Here is a 25,356-nt window from a genome sequence, read left to right as displayed (position 1 = left end):
TTGTGTTCAAGGCCAGTTTTTCAATCACTGCCCTCTAGCCATCTTTGCAGAAAACTCAAAGAACCTCTTTGATTACAAGACAGAACTATCAATCCTGGTCAGGATATGAGGGGAACTTAAGAGACCAAAACTCAGCTAATACTCAGTATTGTCCATGGGGGCGAGGGGGGAGTCCAACAATGTTTTTTCTTCTGTGCCTGTATCTTTCTACTTTTCTGCCCACAGGGATCCCAAAAGGAGCTGTTGAATTTGACTCAACAGGATTATGTGAACCGCATAGAAGAGCTCAACCAGTCGCTGAAGGACGCCTGGGCCTCGGACCAGAAAGTGAAGGCTCTAAAAATAGTCATCCAGGTCAGGTCGAGTGATTTTTTTTTTTTTTTTCCCCAGAATTTCCTTTGTAAAACTCCTTTGTGGATAATTAAGGTCTTCAGAGGCCTGCCTTCAGGGTCTTACCCTAATTTTTTCATCTGTTCTATTTTCACGTACTTCCTGTGAAAGGCCATAATTATGAATCAGTGTTTTTATGAGATGGCTAATCCCAGGGCCACCATGTGCAGCTGCATAGGTTGTGCACTGTGCAGTTCCAGGAAATTCACCCTAGGTTACAGAATTACTGATGTCCCCCCTGGGTTGTGCAGTTCATTGGCCCTGTTACATCACCTGACACATTTATGATTTGTGTAGACTAAAGATTGATCAACTGTCTTTTGGGTTTCCTTGACCAAATTGCTTTGTATCTTTGGAACTAATGGTTGTGTGTCCCTGATATATGCATTTTGGGGTCATGTTCTGCATAATGATGTGACAAAGAAAATGTATATACAGTGTTAAGAGAGGTATGTTTGTTGAATCCTCTTTGTTGATGAATTTGTTAATCCATGACAGCTCTTGGATCTCAAGAGCAAGTTCCACAGGGAAAACAGCTTATTCTGTTTCTTGACTCTTAAGATCATCCCGTCTTGTCAAAACACGCTCAGAAGTACACGGTAAAAGGAATAACGTAAGCATTATGCTTTTCAGAGCAGAGTTAATAGAGAATTTCTGAACAGTCATTTTAGTTCAGAAGGACAAGATTTCATCCTTGTTTATTGTCATGGGAATGTGACGTTTGTTTTCTTGCTCTGGGAGTCTTTACACTGGGCACTTGAAGTCTTTTAAGATGACACTTTGTATGGCAGGTGCTATGTTTTTGGTGTTCATGACAGAGGCAAACCCAAGCCCTTTTCCCTTCCATCACTGTTGTTAGTTGACAAAGCAAATACTCTGAAGAAGATTTCTCTCATCCTGCAGGCATGTGATGGAGGCTGCTTGCTGAGTGGCTCAAGTGAGAGAATATCTAAACTAACAAGAGCTTCTTCAAAATATTTTTGTTGGCAACATCTCTCCATAGAGTATTGTGGTATAGAACTGTGACTTCTAAGAGTTTGACATCTGGAGGAGATTTGATTCATGTCTTCCCAAAGAAAATAATCATGAAACTGTTTAATTAACTCCACATCTAGCTAATAGTAACTGTTTGACTTGCAATACTTTAAAGACTGCCTTCTTTATCCAAAAAAGCTAGTCAAGGTACAGAATATGGAGAAATGAGCAGTTTCCCTTATTTGCTCTGCAGTAAGATTTTACTTTGTTTTTTCAGCTTTATTGAGGATATTTTACATATCCTAAAATCCACCATTGTAAATGTACAATTCAGTGATGTTTTTAGTAAGTTTACAGAGTTGCCCAGCGATTACACAATCCAGTTTTAGAACATTTTCATAGCCACTGCCCACCCCCCGCCCCCGCCCCACCCCCTGCCCAAATTTCCTCAAGCCTGTTAGCACTCAAACCCTGCTGCCACTTTCAGCCTTAGAAAAACCACCGATCTGCTTTCTGACTCTATGAATTTGCCGTTCCTGACGTCTCATGTACGTGGGGTCACTCATTATATACTCTTTCGCATCTGGCTTCTTTGACTTACCATGTTTTTGCGGTTCATCCATGTTGTGATATCAGTACTCTGTACCATTTTTCTGCTGCATAGTATACCACTGCATGCATAACCACATTTTACTTATCCATTAACAAGTTGATAGACATTTAAGTTGTTTCCACTCTGGCCATTATGAGTAATGCCGCTGTTCACAATTGCAAACAAGTCTTTGTATGGATGTATATTTTCATTTTTCTTGGATAGATTCCTAGAAGTGGAATTGCTAAGTCATATGGTAAGTTTATGTTTAACTTTTCGAGGAACGGCCAAATTGCTTTCCAAAATGGCTGCACCATTTGCATTCCCACCAGCAATGTATGAGGGTTCCAGTTCCTCTATATCTTTTCGATCACTTGTTTCGTTATTGACCATCTTTTTGATTATAGCCATCTGAGTGGGTGTGAAGTGGTACCTCATCGTGGTTTTAATTTGCATATCCCTACTGACTAATGATGTTGAGCATCTTTTCATATGTTTATTGGCCATTTTTATATCTTCTTTAGTGAACTGTCTATTCAAGACTTGCCCATTTAAAAAATCAGGTTGTTTGTCTTCTTGTTGAGTTGTAGTAATTCTTTATCCTTGATACGAGTTCTTTATCAAATACATGATCTACTTGTATTTTCTCCTAGTCTGTGGCTTGTCTTTTCATTTTCATAATGGTATCTTTGGAAGTGTAGGAGTTTAATTTTTTTTTTTTTTTTTTTTGTGGTACATGGGCCTCTCACTGTTGTGGCCTCTCCCGTTGCAGAGCACAGGCTCCAGACGCGCAGGCTCAGCGGCCATGGCTCACGGGCCCAGCCGCTCTGCGGCATGTGGGATCTTCCTGGACCGGGGCACGAACCCGTGTCCCCTGCATCGGCAGGCAGACTCTCAACCACTGCACCACCAGGGAAGCCCTAGGAGTTTTTAATTTTAATGAAGTCCAGTTTATCAGTTTTCTCCTTTTTGGCTCATGCTTTTGGAGTTGTATCTAGGAACTCTTTGCATAACTCAGGGTTGTGAGAATTTCTTCCTATGTTTTATTCTAGAAGCTTTATAGTTTTAGCTCTTACATCTAGGTTATATGGTCCATTTTGAATTATTTTTTTGTATGTATGGTGTGTCTAAGTTTATTTTTTTCCATATGGATATCCAGTTGTCTCAGCAGCATTTGCTGAAAAGACTTATTTTGACACCTTTGTCAGAAGTCAATTGGCCATAAAAGTAAGGGTTTATTTCTGAACTCTCAATTCTATTCCATAGATCTATAGGTATGTCCTTATGCCAGTACCACACTTGATTACTATAGCTTTATGGTAAGTTTTGAAACTAGGTAGTATAAGTCTTTTAACTTTGTTCTTCTTTTTCAGAATTGTTTTGGCTCTTCTGGGTCCTTTGCATTTCCATATGAATTTTAGGATCAGCTTGTCAATTTCTACCAAAAAAAAAAAAAAAAAACCTTTGGGATTTTGATAGGGATTGTACTGACCCTACAGATCAGTTGGAGAGATTTGCCATCTGAAGCAGAGTTAATCTACTGGTGCATAAATTATGTATCATTCATTCTGTTGATAGGCATTCTTTTCTTTTTCCTTCTTTCATTATTATGAACGATGTTGCTGTGAACGCTGGTCACGTCTGCTGGTGACCATATAAAGTGTTTCGCTAGATGAAGGCCCATACCTAAAAGTGGAATTGCTCGGTGTAGGATGTGTGCCTTGTCTGCTTTTCCAGACAGTGCCAAGTTATTTTCCGCAGTAGTTGTGCCAGCCTGCACTGTAGTAGCAGTGGGAGTGTGAGAGTCTGTGCCTTTCAGTGACCTACCAACATTTGGAATGAGCAGACTTTCTATTTTAATTTTTCCAATTTAGGAGGTAATAACATCATATTTTACTGTGGTTTTAATTTGCAATTCCCCGATTATAATAAGATTGAGCATCTTTTCATATGTTTATTGGCCATTGGGGTTTCCTTTTCTGTAAAATGCCTTTTGTTGATTCCTTTTGCTCATTTTTCCATTATGTTATTTGTACCTTTCTTACTGATTTTTAGGATTTAAAAAATATATATTGTGGGCAGTAATTGTCCTCTGATTAATTAGTCTGCTTCCCTCCTTTCCTGCCTTCCTTCTAGCCATCCATCTAGTCATACTTTCTTATACTGAACCATAGATTATCTTTTAATTTATCCATTTGCTTTGGTTCACATTTTTGGTTTTTAATGCCAACTTAATTTTAGGAACTGCTAGTTTCCTTCTAGAATCTTGCTAATTGGAAACAAATGAAAAGCATTCTTTTAGTATTTTTTCCGCAGTGTTAATAAATTCGATAGCAAGTATTTTAGGCAGAGTAATTCGTCAGTTAGTTGCTCAGGAAGTGTTTATAACAATGGTTCTCAACCTTGGCTCACATTAGAATCACTTGGGAGCTTTAAGAAATCCTGATGTCCAAGCTGCGCCCCAGACCAGCTTAATCAGAATCTCTGAGAGTGGGATCCAGGCACTGTTATTTTACAAAGCTTCCCAGATGATTCCGAAGCTGAGAACCCTTGGTTTGTAGAATGCTCATTTCATCCAGAATGTGGTACAGATTGCGGATCTCAGGAACCCAGTGTGTCCTGGGCTTGTTTCAGTGCAGCAGTCACCTGGGGCCCTTGTTGAAAATACTGATTTTGGAGCAGGGAATCTGTTTTTTTAACACATACCCTGGGGGTGCCTGATTTTTATTGGTTTAGGAAACTGCACCAAAGCTTTACAAAAAACTGTGGAATCTTCAAAATAGTGATTTAAAAGGTAACTTCAATTTATGACATTATTATGATTTTAACTTTGGATTAAAAATTTTTTTCTGCTTCCTATTGTCTTTATAAAATACATGTTCTGTGACACCAGCTTGGGAGACAAATCAATGCACAGGTGTTGGGAAACGCCAGCTGTGTTTAATTTGAAATCTTCTGTTTGAATTCTCTCTCCCTCTCACCTCACCAGTGGGCAGTAACCCATCTCTGAGGGGCTCTGGGTAGGAACTCAGGAGATGTCACATCCCTAGGAACCAAGAGCTGTGTATTGTAAACAGTCTCTAGGATTCAGAACTGTTTGTTTTTTCCAAGCCCTGAAATCTCATGGGGTAATTAATTGTTTAAGTTGGAGCTCTCATAAAGGGCATGTGAAAAACACAAAGCAAGGTGTCAGGAAGTGGAGTTCTGTGTACATCCAAATGCCACATTTGGTGTCATTGCCATTGTTTTAACAGCTTACATTCCCCTCACCTCCAATCCCCAAATAACATTCGGGCCATGAGAGGATGTTTTACAAATTAGACACATTGTTTACTTTTAGTTACATAATGCTAAGGAGAAACTTGATGAATGTAATAATTTAGATATTGTGTAACAAAGCCAAACTGAAAACACATGTCAGCCTACATCTTGATATGATGAACTTTCTAGCCATTCTGTGCACATCGGAAGCGCATACATATGAAAGGACCCTTTCTAAATGTCCAAATAGTTTTTTTTCTTTTAACGTGACATTTTTCCTGTCTGATATAATATGGCAAGGTTTTCTAGTTCCTTATCCAGACTTCTGAATTTACAAGATTTCAGGGCATTACTTCTAGTTCTTCGAAGGAGAGATAGATTTTTGTTTCTGATTATACAAGATGACTTCATCTGGGGTGTTCGGGGCCACGTTGTGTGGCTGCCATCTTCCGTTATGAGTCCTGAACACGTCGATGGCCCTCTGGCGTGAGTGATGGCCGAGGAATTGAGGAATTCCCGGCAAAGCCAAAATGTTCCTGGCTTGCAGAGCACAGTTCCAGAGAAACATGTAACTCTTTGAAGCTTGTCACGTTTCCTTTTAGAAGGAAATTTAAGCGTAAGTATAAATAATAGGTGCTAGTTTAAGACACCCTAGAGATTTGCCTATGGGGTCATTTCATAGAAAAGAACATTTAAGAATCAAGACCATTCTGAAATAGACCAGCGGAGGCAATGCTGAAAGGATGGCGTCACCTGCAGGGACGCTGGTTGACTTCTCTGGTGACCGAGTGCTGACCCTAGTTCAGACCCTCTGGATAAGATTCCTGAGTCGTGGCTTCCTGAGGGAGGTGATGGTGCCTTTCATGAAGAGGCTCTCTTGTGAGCAGAGTTGACTCCCTCTGTCAAAAGCATGGTGGTTTTGCTTGTCATTATACCTCCAGTGACTAGCACTAGGCCTGGCACGTGGTATACACCTCCACTTGTTTGTGGAGATCCTTAATTTTCCAGGCCTGGAGTGTTCCAACCCAGTCAGACATGACAGTGACTTTTCTTTTCTCTTCTCTTTTTCTAGTGTTCAAAGCTTCTTTCGGACACAAGTGTTATTCAGTTCTACCCAAGCAAATTTGTCCTTATCACCGACATACTTGATACATTTGGTAAGTACTAGTTTTATTCATCTCAAATCTAAGAAGTACGTTTGTTTTGCCAGAAGTTGGATGGTAGAGTTGCTTTAAATTGGGTTCTGCTGTGGTTTAAATTACTAGGTAAGTCACGAGGGAGACCCAAACTCCCACCCCTACCCTTGCTCCCCTGCTCTAATGAGGGGAGCAAGGGTGCGGGTGCTGTTTTTAAAAGAATTTTAAATTGTGTGTTTCTAACCTTCTGATAGGCTAGCGAGGCGAGTGAGTCAAGCAAGGCAGGCTGGGGAGCACACGTCTTACACAGACCAGCCTCGGTCCGTCGCCGGCCGGCTCATGGCATCTGGAACTCACTTTGTTCAGAACTGAACCTGGCATCTCCTCCCAGCCCTTCCCCACCCGCGCTGGGTTTCTGTCTCAGGGGATGGCGGCACCATGTACCCCCGTGCCCACGCTGGAAATCTGAGTCTTCTCCCCCGTGCCCCATGTCCAGCCCGTCACCAGGTTCTTCAATTCACCCTCCTCAGTCTCTCCCCCGTATGTCTGTTTTTCTGTCTTCTCTGTTAAAACCTTAGTCCAAGCCCCTGTTCTCTGCCCCATGGATGATGGCTGCAGCTCCTATGAGGTCTTCCTGTGTCACTGTGGCTGCCCCTCGTCCCACACTCCACCCCTCAAGCCGAATGATCTTCGGGAGTGCAGCAGAGAGGTTTAGACTGAAGAGATTAATGACCAGGAGCCCTTTGGAGAAACAGGAGGTCTCCATGCTGCTTGGGGATGGTCAGTGGCCAGAGCATCATGCCGTTAGCAGTTTGCCCAAACCGTGCAGCCTGTAGGCAGAGAGGTGCCCCGCAGGAACTAGGAGACAGTCATCTTCTGAGAACTGAACACACAGGGGGTCGGAACAGACCTTTGCTGTCTTGCCGAGGAAGGACCGACGGGCTCCCAACCTGACAAGTCTTGTCTGTGACCCATTGACAGGTCAAATGTGTCAGAAAATGAAATGTCATTCAGAGAGACCCATTTATTTCTGTGCAGGAGACCGGGGACCTGAGTGTATTAGCTAGAATAAGTGGTAGAAAACCTAACTCATTCATTTCCTCGTGGAAAAGGGGGGAGTATTTATTAGCTTATGGTGAAAAGGCCAGGGATAGTTTCTGGCTTCAGGTATCGCTGGATTCAGGAACTCAAACAGTATCTTCAGGACATTGGCTTTTTCTAGTACTTTTTCTTGTGTTGGCTTCATTCTTAAGCTCCACAAGGTGTCCTCAACTTTTATCAGTTTTGCTGCTACTAGTCCCAGGACAAGGAGGGAACTTTTATCCTCGCTTTCCAACAGAAGTCCCGGAATTCCATCTCATTGGCCTGGCTTGGATCACAGGTCAGACCCTGAGCCAGTTATGGGATCTGGGGGATGAAATGTGCAGGCTATCCAGAGCTGGTTGCCCCAAAGGAGAAAGGGTGATGCTGTTGCCAGAGGAAAGGGGAATGGGAGCCAACTGGGTTAAAGGAAGAGATGTCCCGGCCAAACGACGGGACGTTTGGGTTCAGATGATCCGGGAAGGTGGCATCGGGCACTCTGCTGGGTGCTGAGGTTGTGTCAGCAAATACGAAACAAAAATCCCTGCCTTCGTGGGCTTTGCCAGAAAGAGAGGATTCGCAGAACAAATAAGTAAACCTGATTGTGTGTTAGACAGGGATTGGTGCTGTGGATGAAGAAAACCCAAACCAGGGCAGGGTGAAGCGGGCAGCGCCTTTATGTAAATGGGGGTTCGGGGGAGGCCTCGCTGGGAAGTCGCTGTGTGGGCAAGTACTTGAAGGAGGTGAGAGATGAGCCGTATGCTGGCAACGTGGGGCCGGCTTATGACCAAGGAACAGCCAGTGCAAACACCCTGGGGTGGGAGCAGCCCTGGCAGGTCTGGAGAACTGAGAGGCCAGTGTGGCTGGAGGGGGGCGGGTGGGGTGGGGATGTGGCCAGAGAGCCTGGTGGGCCATGTAGGCCGTTGGAAGGACTTGGGCTTTGAGCCCGAGGGCATGAGGAGCCGCCCAGGGTGTTGAGCACGGGAGGCGCAAGTTCCAGTTTGGGTTTTAATGGGCTCCCTCTGGCTGCTGTGTTGAGACTAGACGGTAGGGCGAGGGTGGAACGGGGGGGCCCGGTTGGGAGGCCGGTGCAGCACTCCAGGTGAAAAATGAGGGTGGCATGGCCCCGGGGTGGCGGTGGGGATGGGGGAAGGTGATCCAGGACAGATGGGTGCATTAGGCTCTCAGAACAGATATCCATCGCACGCCCCTTGGGCCTTGACCTGTCCTCATACCCAGCTTGCCTTCCGGGAGCGAGGATGTTAGTCAGCGAGAGAGGCCAGTGGCTATGTCTGGTTCCCCTGACAGTTCTGTATCTCATGGTGAGTCAACACATTGGCCTTCTGGTTTCCCTCGCCAGCCTCCTGCAAGTTTCTTTTGCATGAGTCAGCATCCCCGGGTGAGACTAGCTCTGAGACCATTGCTTGAGCCTGCGAGCCTGGCCAGATCCAGACGTTAACCTTGTGAGAATATGGGGCGGCCGTTCTGTCAGCCTCTGTGGTGGCGGCCCAGTCCCATGCCTCGGCCGGCCGGGATGCGGTGTAGATGCCCGCCGTCCTTGCTGTGTCCCAGAAATTAGCTGGGCCAGGAGCGGAGAATAACGGTGATAAATCCTCAACAAATCAGGGTTTTCCTTGGGCCTGACTCTCTGTTCTAGGAGCTTTAGTGATCTTAAGTCATGCCGTCCTCATGACAGCTCTGTGAGGTAGGGTCTGTAATTATCCCCACTTCACAGACGAGGAGCCTGAGGCACAGGGAAGTAGCCCCCAGGCTAGTGAGGGGCAGAGCTGGGACCCAAATTGAGTTCTCTCTGCAGTCAGAGCACCTGCTTTATTTCTCTTACTTGGCTCACGGGGGAAATTCTCTCTACAAAACTACAAATGCGTGTACCTTTGACCCAGCAACTTTGCCTCTGGGAATTCATCCAACCCAAGTGACCGTCCATAGGAGACCAGTTAAACAAACGATGGCACGTCTGTATGCAGCAGTACAGGAGGCCTCTGAGAGTGAGGACGTGCTGTGTTCCAATGTGGAAAGATCCCCAGGGTACATTATCAGGTGAAAAACTCAAGATGCAGAACTGCTATGGGGTATGTTCCGTTTTGTTTAAGAAAGGAGGAAAACTTAGAGCGCTTGGTTGTTTTCACTTGCGTGTGCCTAAAGAAACATTGGAAGGATCCCCAAGGAGCTAACAAGAGCGGAGACCCTCAGAGGGTGGCTTGAGCAGTGAGCTGGACAGGACGGGCTGAGGGAGAACCTTCACTGAGTACCTCCTGCAGCCTTTTGAATTTTGAATGGTGGCCATGTTTTACCTCTTCAAAGCATTCCCAGAGGTGCCCTTGTCCAGATCTGTTGCGAATAGCTTTCCTCAGGAGCGCGAGGCAGCCTGCGTGTGCAGGTGCTCGAGACACTTTGTTATGCTTTGGGGCTAACGAGCAGCTTTCCCCTTTTAAAAAGGGGGCGGAACTGGCCTTGCTTGGGTAGCAGCTCCGAGTGCTGAGGTCCGTTGTGCATGTGTTGCTGGTGGTCAGTGGTTGTGAATGAGGCTGACCGAGGGTGGGAGCGTCTTGCTGGGCAAGGATGCGGGACACGGCCCCAGGCGTCTGCAACTGCAGCGCTTTAGCTGGGATTTCCCTGGAGGCAGTGAGCACAGAGCTGGGCTCTGGCGTCTCTGCCTGCATTCGTTGCCTCTCCTCCTACAGGGTTGTGTGAACTTGAGCCTTGGTTTCTTCACTTGTGAAATGGGCATGATAGGCCTTGCCTCTGGGGGTTTCTGGAGAGAATTAAATGAGAGAATGTGTAGGAAGCACGTGATGTCCTTCCTCTTCTAGGAGCTGGCAGGGTCAGTGTGAACAACTTAGAGCCGTGGCTGGCACGAAGTAAGGTGCTCAGAAACCGTTAACTGTCGTCACTGTTGTTAACGATCTATATTAGTGTCCTTGATTTATAAGAAAGTGAATCAAGAAAGAAAATCTAGGGTCAGGTATTATTTCTCAAAATAGTTGTCCACTAACTTAACAAAGGAAAACAAATATTCACCAAACTCTTTTGGCCAAAAATGGTTTTGTGGTTAAAGGCCTTAGGATATGAAGGTGAAATATAAAAGTTGTGCTTTCGTTTTTAAAAGAAAGCTAGTTTTGGAGAGATGGCAAGCTTTTTGTGGAGGAAGTAAAGGCATTGGGTTCTCTTAAGCCCGGTCCACGCACTCTAGGAGGTATGAGAAGTCACATGGTTGCCCAGCGTGGCTTGCTGTGCTGTGTGATGGCCAAGGTAAACTGCATGTAGTTCCAATGCCCGGGGTTCTGTGCTCATCTCAGAGGAGGCCTCTCTTGGCATCAGGTGTGGCTGCCTTGGGGAGCCCGTGACTGCAGGTTACTTCCTGCCAGGAGGACAAAGGCAGGTGGCTTTGAGAACTGGAGCCTGGTCCCTGAGGCTTCCTGGCAACTTCTAAATTGAATCCACGGTTTGGGGCAGTGATTCTCATCCTCGGCTGCATACCTGGGGAGCTTTAAAAACACTTCTTTCTGATGGTCACGCTGTGCCCCAGATCGTTTGCGTTAGCATCTCTGAGAACAGACGCAGGCATCAGCGCATTTTCAAGTGCCCCAGGTGCTCTGAGTGTTCAGCTAAGGTTGAGAACCCCTGGGTTAGAGGGAGGAGGGAGGCACCCACAGTGCCTGCCTGAATCAATGGTTCTCACACTTGAGTGTGTATAAGAATTTCCCGTTAAGGTTATTCAAAATTCATATTCCTAGTCTTCACCCCCCGGAATATTCTTTTTCACTGGCTCTGAGGTGGGCCCCAGGAATGGACATTTTTAACAAGTGTCTTTTGGTGATGGTAATGTAAGTAGTCCACACTGGGAGAGGCATCTAGGGCTCTTCTCAGCTTGGCTGGCTTCCTGCATGTTAACCTAGCATTCTGTCATTTCTTGGTGATGTCATTTGATTTCACGTTCTTTGACCAGAAATGATCCTGTAACTCTCCTGTCTTTTTCCGCGTATGGACAAGGGGTGTGGTTCTTTGTAGCCCTGAATGGTGGGGTTGTGCGGGGGAAAATAGGCATGGGAAAATACTTTCAACATCAAAGGTGATTTGGGAAGGTCCAGAAAATGAATAGAGCTGTAACTTTTATCCTTTGAATATTGATAGCATTTTCCATAATAACATTCGTACAGAATACATAAAACTTTTTGTGCTAGGCTGACCTGTAGACCAAGTCCAGACTGCACACTTGTATTTGTAAGTAAAGTTTTATTGGAAACAGCCACATCCATTTGTTTACCTATTGTCTATGGCTGCTTTTGAGCTACAGTAGCAGAGTTGAGTAGTTGCAATGGTGATCTCTGACCCACACAACCTAAAATATGTTCATCTATCCATCCAACAAAGATGAAGCACCCACTGTATGTCAGGCACTGATCTAGGTACTGGGAATATGTCAGTGAACAAAACAGGCACAAATCTCTGCCCTTGTAGAACTTGTATACCTAGATGAATCTCAAATTCCAGTGCTTCTAGGTACCAGGCAGATTACGTAAGTGCGTGAAGCAGGCTGTTGATGAAAGACAGTAGGGAGCAGTGGAGACTGTGGCAAACTGGGTAGTTTTCAGGGGGCAGCTACTAATCTATTCAAGCTCATTTTTATCCTAGAGGGATGTGGGTCATTTTTGGCGTGTAGTTTGTGAAGGAGCAGGAAATCTGGGGGTTTTTTCTTCCAGTTTAATTGAGATATAATTGATATACAACACTGTATAAGTTTAAGAAGTACAGCGTAATGACTTGACTTACATACAGCATGAACTGATTACCACAGTAAGTTCAGTGAAAATCCATTCTCTCATATAGACACAAAATTAAAGAAATGGAAAAAAATTGTTTTCATTATGATGAGAACTCTTAGGGTTTACTCTCTTTTAACTTTCATATATAGCATACAGCAGTGTTAATTATATGTATCATGTTGTACATTACATCCCTAGCACTTATTTATCTTATAACTGGAAGTTAGTACCTTTTGACTGCCTTCATCCAATTCCCCCTCCCCCAACCTTTGATAACCACAAATCTGATCTCTTTTGCTATGAGTTTGTTTGTTTCTTTTTGAAGTATAACTGACCTTTGTTAGTTCCTGTTACACAACAGTGATTTGATATTTCTGTACATTTCAAAATGATCACCATGATAAGTCTAGTTACTGTTTGTCATTTTACAAAGATCATACATAGTTATTGACTATATTCCCCGCACCATATATTTCACACCCATGACTCATTTATCTCTCTCACCTATTTCTCACCTTCCCCTCCCCACTGGCAACCACCTGTTTGTTCTCTGTATCTATGACTCTCTGTTTTGTTATATTTGTTCGTTTTTGTTTGTTTGTTTTTTAGTTTCCACATACAAGTGAAATTATACAGTATTTGTCTTTTTCTGTCTGACTTATTTTGCTTAGCATAAGTGAAGGATCACTTTTCTGCCTAGAGCAGAAAGTCCCCTCTTTTAATTAAAAATCTAAAATTAAAAAAGAATCATGGCTAAAAATTTGTCCCACTAGGTGGCAGCATACTATCACAAGTAGAAGCTCATATGGGAGACGCCACCGTCTCTGTCCCTAATTAACAAACATTAATTTATTGTTTGCTTCTGAAGGGCACAATGCTGACACCATATGTCCTTTTCTCCCCAGGAAAGCTGGTATACGAGCGCATCTTTTCCATGTGTGTGGATAACCACAGCATCTTACCAGGTAATGTCTTAGCTTTTCCGTGGGTTTCATGCTGCCCTCAAGTCAGGATTAGAAGGTTTATATCAAGTCAGGATTTGTTGAGACATGAAATAAAGGTTTTTGTGTTTGTTTGTTTTGGTGTGTTAAAAGTTAAAGAAACGCCTTTACGGATTTCTGATCATCTCAGTCTTCAAAAAACATTAGATTTTCCAACAGCCCAGCTAGGGATTTGGGCAAGTAATTTGAATCTGCAAGAATGAAGAGGTATTACAATTAGATTCAACTGAACTTTTATACCAACTTCAAGTTCTCTGCTGCTGGACATTTAAATATTTTTCCTATATGTTTTTCCTAAGAAGCAAATTACTTTATAAAATCAACTTTATATTAAGGAACAATGTCAAATAAATCAATAATAACAGATGCTTTGAATCTACATTCTGTGCCCAAGTGATGTTTGCATTAAATTTATTGCCACTCAGTTTTAAACTCTCAGGAGGTTATAATGGGACAGCTAGATCACAAATTTCTTTTGTCACATAAATGATGATGATGGGGCCAGCAGCACGGAACGCCCAGCAACAGCGTCCTTTCCCTCTTATTCCTCCTTTCAAGTTCCTAGCGCTGCTGAGAGGAAGCGCGCTTATCTGTACAAGTTAGAACAAGCTCACTCCACCTTCATCCCACCTCCTTCTGCTTCTAGCAGCGGCACTTCCCTGGAGGATGAAGAGATGGCATGTGAGAGTACCCGTAATTTGACCTCTTTTCTTTTTGTCTGTTTATCTGTCTTGCCTTTCTGTCTCTTTCTTTCCCCCTCCCTCCCTCCCTTCCTTCCTTCCTTCCTTCCTTTCTCTTTCTCTCTTTTGCTCTCTTTCACTGTGTCTCTTTTTTCCCTCCCTTTCTCTCTCTCTTTCCTTTTTTTTCCTTTCTTACTTTCCTTCCATCTATCTATATTGTTAAAAACTATTTAATATGTACATTTCTCAGAGAGAAAGACAGAGCTCTACAGACCTTTCGGGTTAGAAAAGCTCTTAGGAATCACCGTGTCTCATTGTAGGTGGGCAAACCCAGTGGGGAAGAGTCAGGGACTTGCCCACAGGCCTGCCACCAGCTAGCGAGAGCCTGGTTTTTAGCGCTGGGCCTGCGCCATCCAATATGGTGGCCATTGGTCACGTGGGGCTCTTGAACACTAGAGATGTGGCCAGTCCAAACTGAGATGTGCTGTGAGTATAAAAAAAAAAAATACCCTGGATTTCAGAGACTTTTTTTTTTCTTTTGGCTACACTGAGTGGCATGCGGGATCTTAGTTCCCCGACCAGGGATCAAACCCATGGCCCCTACAGTGGAAGTGCAGAGTCTTAACCACTGGACCACCAGGGAAGTCCCTCAGAGACTTATACAAATAAAAGACCATGAAGTATCTCACTAATTTTTAAGTTGATTACATGTTGAACTGATACTTTACATGAATTGGATTAAATGAAGTAAATTGTTAAAATTTCACCTGTTTTGTTTTAGCTTTTTGAATGCTGCTCACATGATATTTCCACTGGACACTGCTGCTCTAGACCCTCCCCTCCACCACATCATACCTGCAATGTTTTTTTTTTTTTTACATCTTTATTAGAGTATAATTGCTTTACAATGGTGTGTTAGTTTCTGCTTTATAACACAGCGAATCAGTTATACATATACATATGTTCCCATAGCTCTTCCCTCTTGCATCTCCCTCCCTCCCACCCTCCCTATCCCACCCCTCTAGGTGTTCACAAAGCACCGAGCTGATCTCCCTGTGCTATGCAGCTGCTTCCCACTAGCTACCTATTTTACATTTGGTAGTGTATATATGTCCAACAGCTCCTCCCACATTCTAGGCTTCTCAAGACTTGGAGGCAGGGACAAGCCTGATGGAAAGGCTTCTCTGTCAACTTAAGGATTTGGGAAACTCATTGGGTGCATTTATTTTACACTTGCCAACTTTTCTTCCATATGCTATACCAGCAGCAGTAAATTCTTAGCCTGCAGGCAGAAATAAACTCAGATAGGTGTTTTCTTTGGCTATAACAGTATTTTTTAAAATGCTTCTTCTTATAGGTTCTACTTCTTCCTATTGTTGTATACCTAACTGCTTAAAAATATTTATATTACCTGACTGGCCCCTAAGGGCATTTGTGTTTGCACCTATTGCAATAGTTTTCCTTCCTCTTAGTTTTCACTAACTATACAAACAACATTTTAGGGCTAGTTAAGGAAGCATTACTAATAACCTTCTCCCTACCTAAACTATAAAAATTCAGAATAAAAGGCTACTTTCATGTTCACTTTTAGTTCTTATCTAAATATACTAATTAGCACGTTTATCACTAAATTCTTCCCTCCCAAAATACCTTTTTTTTTTTTTTTTTACCTTGAATCGGGCTTTTGCTTTCTTGAAAATAATTTCATTTTCCCCCCTTTCAGTTAAAATCTTCATCTGCATGTGTTTTCTGCTTCCCAGAACCTGAAAGGGAGAGGGGCAAACTTTTCTCAAAAACATCAATAATGTTGGGGATGACTCTTAACAGTAATTATGAAGAAAGCTTTGAAACCTACTATGCAGAATTCTGCCCAAAGAAGTTATGTGGAGAGAGAAGTCCGGTGGCGTGTGTACTCATTCTTTCCATTTGAATCAAGTTCAGATTGTGAACTTAGTATTCGAGCCCTTTACCTTCAGGAGTTTTAACTAAGGCATAGCTCTTATGACCTCAGAAAGATACCAGTGTCCTTTGGGTTCACGGAAAGTATATGCTACTCGTTGCGTAGTTTTCCCCCAACATTTCTTAATCCAGCATATGACTGAAGAGGCAATGTACTCTAAGTGATAAAACAGTTCTATTTCCATGTTGGGAGAAATAACTTGGGATTATTGTGTTGTGGCTCTCCTCATCAACTGGGGGCATTCCTATCTTCAGTTTTTCTCCATGGCTGATGTAAGCTGCATCTGGATAAGCAATGTCCTTAACTGACCTGGCCTTTCAGGCACATATTAAGGTGACGTGGCACCCCTATAAGCCTTGTTATGTAAAGAGACCTCTCACTGCCAGGGTAGAAACTTGGCAAATGAAAGAGAACTAGAGTCGCTGGTGTCCTCCCTCCTCCTAAAATATCCACAGAAGTTAGGGTTGAAAAAAGAAACACCATAAAAGAAAAATAAGTGAGAACTAGAGGAAATTATCTTTGGTCTTTGTTACATCAAAGCCTCTTCTTAATTAATTTCCAAATTCTGAATTCATTCTCCACGTAGCAGCTCAAGCACTGAAGTATAAGTCACGTCATGCCATGCCATTCCTCTGCCCAGAACTCTTCAGGGAGTTTCCGTCATACTTAGAAAAACTCTCAGACTCCTCACCAAGGGTGCAACCCCGCATGACCTGGTTTGTGATGCCTGCTTCCCCCCTTCTTGCTCTCACCACTTTGGCTCCCTTTCCTGTTCTTTGACCACACCAGAGGTCATACCTACCACAGGGCCTTTGCACTTGCTGTTTCTTCCTCCTGGAATACATTGCCTCCACATCTAAGCATGGCTAGCTCCTTTTTATAATTCAGGACTCAGCTCAAATGCTCCATCTGCAGGAGACTTCTTTGACTGACACCCTGTCTAATGAATCCCCCCTGCCAGATTAACTCAGGTCACTCTCTAGTCCATACCTCGTTTTATATCTTTCATAGTGTTGACTGCTATTGCATGTTATCTTGTTTGCATGCTTATTCTTTTCTGTGTTTATTATGTTTCTTCCCCCACTGGAATGTAAGCTTCATTAGGGCAGGGTCTCTCTTATGTGCTGTTACCTGCCTGGAGCCTAGAATACCACTTCTAGTTGGTTCCTAAGACGTTTGTATTGAGCAAATGAAGTAATGTAATATTGAGTTTTCTGTAACATTTTTTTTCTTCCAGTTTTGTTTATTTACTTTTTTCTATAATATTTTAAAGTCCTGCATAACATAATCCTTTTCCTGAATTATTCCTTGAGCTGGAAGGAAAGCCTAAAGCCTTTATATTGCATATGAAGATTACTGTATAGCTTTCAGTCAATGTGTACACGCAGGGCAACTTGCCTTTTGTGTGATGTCCAGCTCTCTCTGGCAGACTGAATCCCTGTCATCCCACCCTTTGCTGCTGCATTCCATTCCCTCAACTGAAAAGCAAGAGTTTTTCTTAGATGACCTCAGAGACTTATTTTTGCTTTTGGGTCTCAAGTCACATGATTTGGTCATATGAAGGGAAATTAACCCCACCTCTCCCTTTTCCAAAAGGCAAGATTGACAAACGAATTTAAGAATAACCCTTATCTTTTCCTGTCTGGATCTCTTGGAACTCGAAAAAAAGTTACTTTGAAGTGCACGGGTTCAGGCCAGGAAAGGGAAAATGGTAATTTCCCTTCCCTTTGAAAATGGCAAGTGAAGAATTCTCGAATGAATGAAGCATGCCAGAACGTCCAAAAATAGACGAATCCTTGAGATTGCAATTCCAAAATATCTGCCGTTGTGATGAGTGACTGTTCTCAGCTCCTGAAGTACCTAGAGTTTTATCTTTTTGCTGATTCCCTAGATATTTTGATCACCTTAATGGTGTACCACCAAGTAGCAGAAAGTAGAGTCAGGGATGAACAATGAGCCACTGAACAGCAAGGTGAGACCAGCCCGCAAGCTAATGCTCATCCGTTACGTTCTGTAGTAATTAGTTTCTCTTGTTTTGATTGAATCCTGAAAGGGTAAAGCACACCCAGTGGTGGGATCGGGCTCCAATCTGTGTGGAAATCATTTAGGAGAAATCATTTTCATGTAAGAGTTCAACAATGGCCTTCTTGGAGTGGATGAGTTTTTTGTTGTTTGTTTTTGTTTTCATTTTTCCGTACTCTTCCATTCCTTATTAAGATGTGTGTCATGACTGGGCTTGGTTGTCAGTGCCAGAAAACTCCAAATCGCAGTAAGGAAGATGAGGGCTAGTGGGCAGCCAGCCCGTGGTGCCAACAGTCCTGACTTCGGTCTTGCTCTTGTGGTTCGAGATGGTTATGGAGGTCACAGCCATCGTATCTGCGTTCTAGCCGGCAGGAAGGAAGAAGGAACGAAGATCAAGCCCTTTCCCTTACAGCCAGTTCCCAGACCTTGCGCTTTTGTTTATATCCTGGGGCCAGAACTTGGTCACATGGCCACACTGAGCTGCAAGGATGGCCGTGTGCCCAGCAGAAAATGAGAGTTCTATTAAAGAGGAAGAGAGTAGATAAGCGGGGAAAGTGGCACTTTTGCCACAAAGTGACTCAAGTCTTAGTGCCATATTGAGCTGGCAGCCTAACTCTGGCAGGTTTCTCGCCTCAGAGTCTTGCTTTACCTTTCAAGTCTGGTCCATGTGATATTTAGAGCACAAACACTGATCGATCACATTTAATATTACAGTTGCAGCTTCCTCAAGCATCTGGAATTCTCAGTAGTATCACCATAATTACTGGTGGGTACACCAAGAACCTCTGGATTAAATTAGAGGCAGTGGCTAAGAATATAGGCTGCGGAGCCAGACTGCCTGAGTTGAATTCTAACTCTTACGTCTGTTTTTTTTTTTTCATTAGTTCATGTCTTTTATTAACCGATACACAATTACTTGTCTTCTGGTTTGTTGAAACAATAGGTCAGACAACATTTGCCACGATAATGTCTGTCAAAGTGGCTGACCATAAAAGCTCCAGCACATTTACCTGAAGGGCACTCCCGACGAAGGCGGCTGATTTTGCTGTTCTCCTCCACCTTATAGTGTTTCAGGACAGCCAGCTTAACCTTCTTTCTCTTATGCTTGTTCTGCCTGGGAGTGGTGTAAGACTTCTCCTTCCTTTTCTTAGCACCACCACGGAGTCTCAACACAAGATGAAGAGTGGACTCCTCTTGAGTGTTGTGGTCCAAGTACATCCATCTTCCAGTTGCTTGCCAGCAAAGATCAGTCTTTGCTGGTCAGGAGGAATTCCTTCCTTGTCCTGGATCTTGACCTTTACATTCTCTATCGTATCCGAGGGTTCGACCTCGAGAGTGACGGTCTTCCCCGTCAGGGTCTTCACAAAAATCTGCATGTTGGCGGCGGTACCACCGCAGATGGCAGGTCCAAAAGGAACTCTTACGTCGGTTTCCTGTGTGCCCTGGGCAAGTCCCTAAGCTTCTCTGTGCCTTGCCCTCTGTGTCTATGAAAGAGGACAATAAAAGTATGTAACTTGGAAGGTTCTTGTGGGGATTAGGTGAGCTGATGTCTAGACACTGTGGACGGCGCCTGGCACTTAGAAAGCCTTTGTGTGTCAGCTATCATTGCCACCAGTTGTTTCCTAATAATAATGATATTTGGAAGGAAAAACATGGAAGGACTGGGTGCCCCACCCCTTCTTCTGCTGCATTGTAACTTTTTTTTGTCCTAGGACTCATATCAGCTCTAACAGATCCCAAGAATTAGGGGCTGATAGATATTATTTTTGTTTTACAGATCACTTCTCTCCAGAGAATGTAAATGACACAGCCAAAGAAACATGCTTAAATTGGTTTTTCAAGATTGCTTCCATCAGGGAACTCATTCCGAGATTGTATCCTTTTTTTCTGTCTGATGGTTTTAAAGATAGGCTGCAAGAGTTGCACTGCTAATAGAAGCCATGTAATGGGCTGCCCTGAAATTCCTGTTGAAAATGCAGTTCTCTTACGGTTGCTAGCCTGGAAGTACAGGGCCAGCCACGTTGTCCACGAGGTCCTTGGACTCTGGCTCTCCCCAGTTTTCTGTTTTTTTACTTTGACTATAGTGCCATGTACCAGGCTTTTGTTTCCCTGAGGAACATTCCCACATTAATTTTCTCAATTAAAATGCTTCATCTTTTTGTGTTTTCTCTGGTTTCAAGAACTTGAAAGGAACAGGGTCAAGCTTCTCTGCACAAACACCAGTGTTGAAGGACAGAGAATTCAACTTACACACAAATGGAATCTTAGTTCTCTGTGTTTCATCCTTTTCCCCATAAAGCCTCAACTGGAAATGCTCAAAACCCAGTTTAAATTTCAGCATGCGACCATACATCAGCGTACAACGTTTTCCAGATTTTATTATAAATAAATATAAAACCTTGAAAACCAAGTATAGAAACCACAAGCCACTCACTAATTTAATTCTCTGGATTGCTGAGAGTCACTGTGGCCCCCTTTCCTGAAGACACACCAAGTTCTCTGCATGAATAGTTGAGGCTTTTCCCCATAGGGAACAGACCATCTGGAAAATGTCTTCCTTAACAGAATGTTTTCGTAGCTATGTGGAAGCATCCATCCTGAAGTGTAACAAGTTCCTCTCCAAAACGTAAGGCTCTTGTTAAAAGTCCGGGACCATACATTTCCAAAAACTTTCTCTCTCATGTATGCCTGTGCACACGCATACACACACATGCTAATGACGATGTCATAGCAGCTGTCGTTCTTTGAGTACTTAGTGTGTAGCAGATCTGGGGTTAAGCACCTTCCATCCATTTTCTCGTTCAATCCAAATGAAAACTTAAAGCAGAGATAGTTTTTTAATCTCCATTTTACAGAGAAGAAAACTCAAGCTGGGAGCGGTTGGTTGACTAACTCATGGAAGTTCAGCTCAACTGTATTTGAATCCTAGCTCTGCTATTACTAGCTGTGTGGTCTTGAGAAAGTTACTTAGCATCTCTGACCCCCAGTCTCCTCTGTGGACAAGGCCCTAAGAAGGGGTCTGTGAGGGTCTGGTGAGCTGGACACACCACACTGGGAGCGACACCCGTGGGCCCTCACTCATTGTCTTTGCGGCTGCTGTCCAAGATGATGTCAGAAGGAAAAAAAGCCTTTGCCCCTAAGCCCTTTGCTACTCTGGGTCACCTCGGGCGTTGTACTGAGAGTAGTTTTGCAGAGCCGGGAGAAACCAGATCTGCTTTCTGCAGAGCTGCTGAAAGACTGAGTGGTGTTGGATCCCGTCTAGATAATCAACTCCTCAAAGCCATGGGCTGACTCACAGAGCTCTGAGGAATAGTCGGGTTGGATTTAGAATGTGTACCAAATGTGTTTGATTGGGATCTGGGAATGCCTGGGGGAGTTTGTGGGGATAACGTGGTGCTGAAGAAAGAGTTATTTTGCCTCACCAGTTGGGGGAGAATAATGCCCAAGGCAGATGGAAGTCCCACGTGGCAGGAGGAATAAATAAGTCACAGTTCACACTGAGGGGGATGCGGATGTTAGCCTGAGGTGCTGGGTGTCAGGTGCTAGGAAGGGGCGGGGCACAGGGCGCAAATCAGTACCAAAGGAATATGGATACGACGAAAATATCAAGACGGTCAAGGAGTGAGCTGTCAATGGAAAATAATCGGGGGACAAAAATCGTTAAATTAGTAAAATAAATGTGACCTCAAGCAGGAAAAGAGTGAAGGTTAGACTCCAGCACTGAGCAAATGGTAAAGATAAAAGAAACCATTCAAAGTATGAATCGTGGCAAGAGAGAAAGACTTGTTACGTGGCCTTAGAAGACTCAGACTTTGACCTTGGTTTGGTTCCGAAGCTTGATTTTCCCCCCTGCGTTTAGGAAGTCTAGATTTTTTTATTAAAAAAAAAATGAAAGAACAGAGAGTTCTCCCACGGGGTGTAATGCTGCTGTCTTTTTGTCTCTAACAGGGGGATTTCAGAGTGTCTGCCCCGGCTGACTTGCATGGTCCGAGGGATCGGGGACCCTCTGGTGTCGGTGTACGCCAGGGCCTACCTGTGCAGGGTAAGCTGCGTCCCTGCACTCGCGCCTGTGGCCGTGTCCTGTCTCCTCTAATGTTCACGCTTCTCCCTCCCCGCCACCTCACCAGTCACTGGAAGAAGGACTTTATTAGCTGCTAATTTTAGAGCACAACTTGTTCGCAGAAAGCAGAACTGTAGGATTCCTTTTAAAAATTAATTTCAAAGTAGACCCACTTACCAGTAACTCTAATTAGGGGGTGTTTAAGGTCATCTTCTTAGAAACGAACTAAGTTTCAGAACTAATTGTTTCTCCCTTCTTGCTGGGAAGGAGGCTCCCAGAGCCTTTCGGCTGATAGGTTGCTTTGCATTGACTCGAAACATGCTTTCCCTTTGTCTTTGAATTCGATTGTTTTATTCGATTTTTGGTCTCTGTATTAAAGAGTTGGATTGGAGTGCGAGTTGGTGAGGGCTGTCTGGCAGGGCGAGGCGCCTGGTGACGGCGGGCATCAGGGTCTGTGCCGCCTGGCCTTGGAGGGCTGCTCTGCTGGTGAGGATTGTAAATCACTCAGCCTTTCTCTCCTTTAAAGCACCGTGAAGCTCCTACTTAAAACTAGTACGTTTTTCATTTATGAAAAATGCACCCTGCGGAGAGTTTACACTCATTTTTCTTCAACTCACATGGGGCCTTTGCCTCTGGTAGCTTTCTGTGGAGTCCCCCTTGCTAGTTCCGTTGGCATTGTTCACCTTTAGAGAGGGGTTATTGCCCCTGTTCTTTAGGGTCCTGATGAACCCCAGACTTCCAGTGCCAAGAAATCAGAAGGCGAGGACCGTAGCCTTTGATCCGCTTCTTTTATGTGACGTCTAACAAATGACAGAAGCCCTGTGGTCTCCAGTGTCACAAAGAAATCAAACAGTCATTGCCCTCAGAGTGAGGAGCAGACATCCTTAGGAAGGATACTTTTTATAGGTCCACTCCCTGATAAGGGAGAAAAGAAAAAAAGAAAGAAAGAAAAAGCTTTCCGTTAAAGGGCACTTGCTCCCTCGTAGTAACCGAGGCCGAAGCGTTTACGCGTTGCCATCTGCTTGAAACTTGGCGTGGATTTTTCCTACGGGAACATCAGATATGTTTCCTAGAGCTTCAGCTTTGGAATATCGGGAGCTTGAACGCTCCAGCCGTGTCAGCGTTTGCTGAGGGCCTATTCTGTGCAAAATGCTGCTGGATCCTGCGGTGGGATGAAAGGATACTATCACTTGTGTATTTGTGCTCTGCTGCCTTTCCCCTTGTAGGACACATCACATTCTTTGAACTCACCTTGACGTCAGTAACAGTAGAATAATAAGGATCTAGAATCTCAGTGTGTTTTATGACACACAGTTATTAAGCAGAAATCAGAACGTGGGTGGAAATATTCATTCCTTACAAACCTGTTCCAGTTTTAAAGTTTGAAGTAAGGTACACAGCCTAGTGAAAGATGATATTTGTTGCATATAACGTGCCTTTGCATGACAGATGCAACTTTAAAACTCAGTGGCAATGAGGAGATGCGCTATATCCGAAATCATTTGTGTCAATTTAGGCAGAGCACTGATTTCCCTGGTTGGGTAGTTACTGAAAATCTTCTGATATAAAAAGAAGGAGACAGTGGTGCATTAGTAAGGATTCTTTCAATTGCAAGTGGCAAAACCCCAATTCATAGTACTTTGAAGCAAAAGGGGGGAAATTGTTGGCCGTTGCGTCTGAAGAGCCTGAGGTAGTGCATGCATGGCAGACCCAGGGCCCCCAAACCATGTCAAGAATTGTCTCCTCCCTCATTGCTCAGCTCTACTCTCCTCTGTGTGACTGCACTCTGAGGCTTTCTTTTTCCATATGGTGGAAAGACCTCCATCCTCTTGACTTAGGAACTCCAGTGGCAAGAGTGCCTTTTCCGCAGTAGTTCCAGCCAGAGTTTCAGGGCAGAAACTCACTGCACCACCTTGGGTCCCTTGTCCATAGGTAGACCAGTCACTGTGGCCATGGGATGGGATATGCCTACGGACTGAGCCTGGGTCACGTGCCCACCCCTGCAGCTCAGGGTCGGCCGGGTCCAGCTCTGCCACAGACCTGGTCTGAGAGGGAAGTTTGATTTCCCGAAGACAAATCCACTTTACTGATTCCAGAAACAAAGGGAATGAATGCCAGGCAGGCAGAAACAGCAGATGGAAATCATGAGTAACTACCCTTGCTACTCTAGGTAGAAATCTTTTAGACCCACGCAGATTTCCAAGCTGCTCATTTGGCTTTATGGGAAGACATAAACAAAACACAAAGTCAGGGCTTCCCTGGTGGCGCAGTGGTTGACAGTCCGTCTGTTGATGCAGGGAACACGAGTTCGTGACACGGTCCGGGAAGATCCCACATGCCGCGGAGCGGCTGGGCCCGTGAGCCATGGCCGCTGGGCCTGCGTGTCCGGAGCCTGTGCTCCGCAACGGGAGAGGCCACAGCAGTGAGAGGCCCGCGTACCGCAAAAAAAACCCCACACAGGCACTGAGTAGGCAGGGCATGGGGGGACCTCAAAGCTGCTTATTAAAGGAAAGTATGATTAACTCCTAAGTCATGGCCCCTTCAGTTCCTCTCCACTGCTTGTCCACTGGGCTTTTTTTTTTTTGCTGTCGCCTAACAGGTAATTATTGCCTTTTCTACAAAATGATTAGTGGAAGGAAAGACAATAGAATCAGAACACAGTAGAAGTGGATCTGACATTTGTTGTTAGTATTTTTTTTTAATCTCTGTGCCTGTCCTTGGAAGCGTCCCCAACAGCCATAGAGATGCCCTTGGAATTTACCGCCCCAGTGGATCTTGCATAATTCTTCTCAAAGGAATTCTTTGCAGACATCTAAAAAACCTTGTTATCATGAATTTTCATGACCTCTGGGTAGGGGGGGAGGTGAGTGGCAGGAATCTGTCCCCCTTGGAAGGAACCAGGTCCCAGAAAGCAGCTCCCCTTACAAAGTTGTTTTGGTGCTAAAGCAGCAGTGTGGCATTGAGGTGTATTCTGAGGAGCTCAGTTTAAGGAACATCATGATGCTTTGTTTTGTTTTAAATACTTGCACTCCCTGCCATAGCTGAGACCTTCACTCTTCCATCCAGCCCTAGGGCTCTGGCCACCTTCTCTATGATTAGCAAATTTTTTTCAGCTGAAAGTGTTACCATCTTTTTAAAACAATGAACGAAGGAACCAGTGGATTACAGCATTGTTAGGCTTCATGCTTGTCTAATAAAAACCGGCTTAAAATACATCAAAATTTATGTCTGCTTCCATGACTGCCCAGCAAAGAATGAATCCATGTATTTTAACAATGCAACAGTGAAGTCCCAGCTGACTCTCTTACATACCAGAATCTTTTTGCTTCATTTAATAAGTACAGCCACATGTGTGTTTATCATTTTTTAGAGAGGAAGAGAATATCGTATACATGATCTTGAGAGTACATTTCTC

General features: G+C 44.0%; 1 protein-coding gene and 1 pseudogene across 7 annotated transcripts in view; one reads left to right on the top strand and one right to left on the bottom strand.

Annotated features, from left to right (window-relative positions):
• The window catches only part of VPS35L (VPS35 endosomal protein sorting factor like), a 134,005-nt gene that overhangs the window by 22,172 nt on the left and 86,477 nt on the right, over positions 1-25,356 (top strand). For 5 of the 7 annotated variants that reach the window (XR_012326089.1, XM_073792252.1, XM_073792255.1 and 2 more), the window contains 7 exons: positions 226-354; positions 6,291-6,375; positions 13,124-13,183; positions 13,778-13,900; positions 19,659-19,755; positions 20,460-20,507; positions 21,830-21,923. Coding sequence is in view for 6 of the 7 variants with exons in the window: in XM_073792252.1 (XP_073648353.1) it covers positions 226-354; positions 6,291-6,375; positions 13,124-13,183; positions 13,778-13,900; positions 19,659-19,755; positions 20,460-20,507; positions 21,830-21,923 (636 nt within the window). In the remaining variant the exon portion in view is untranslated. Of the gene's footprint in view, positions 1-225; positions 355-6,290; positions 6,376-13,123; positions 13,184-13,777; positions 13,901-19,658; positions 19,756-20,459; positions 20,508-21,829; positions 21,924-25,356 lie in introns of those variants that run through there. The other 2 variants (XM_033840644.2, XM_033840645.2) reach the window with 2 other exon arrangements.
• Positions 18,754-19,280, bottom strand: LOC117308258 (ubiquitin-ribosomal protein eS31 fusion protein-like; annotated as a pseudogene).

The sequence above is a fragment of the Tursiops truncatus genome, chromosome 15 (genome assembly GCF_011762595.2).
Source record: "Tursiops truncatus isolate mTurTru1 chromosome 15, mTurTru1.mat.Y, whole genome shotgun sequence".
In the NCBI taxonomy this organism is placed as follows: Eukaryota; Metazoa; Chordata; class Mammalia; order Artiodactyla; family Delphinidae; genus Tursiops; species Tursiops truncatus.
This window is presented reverse-complemented; position numbering and strand designations above follow the sequence as displayed.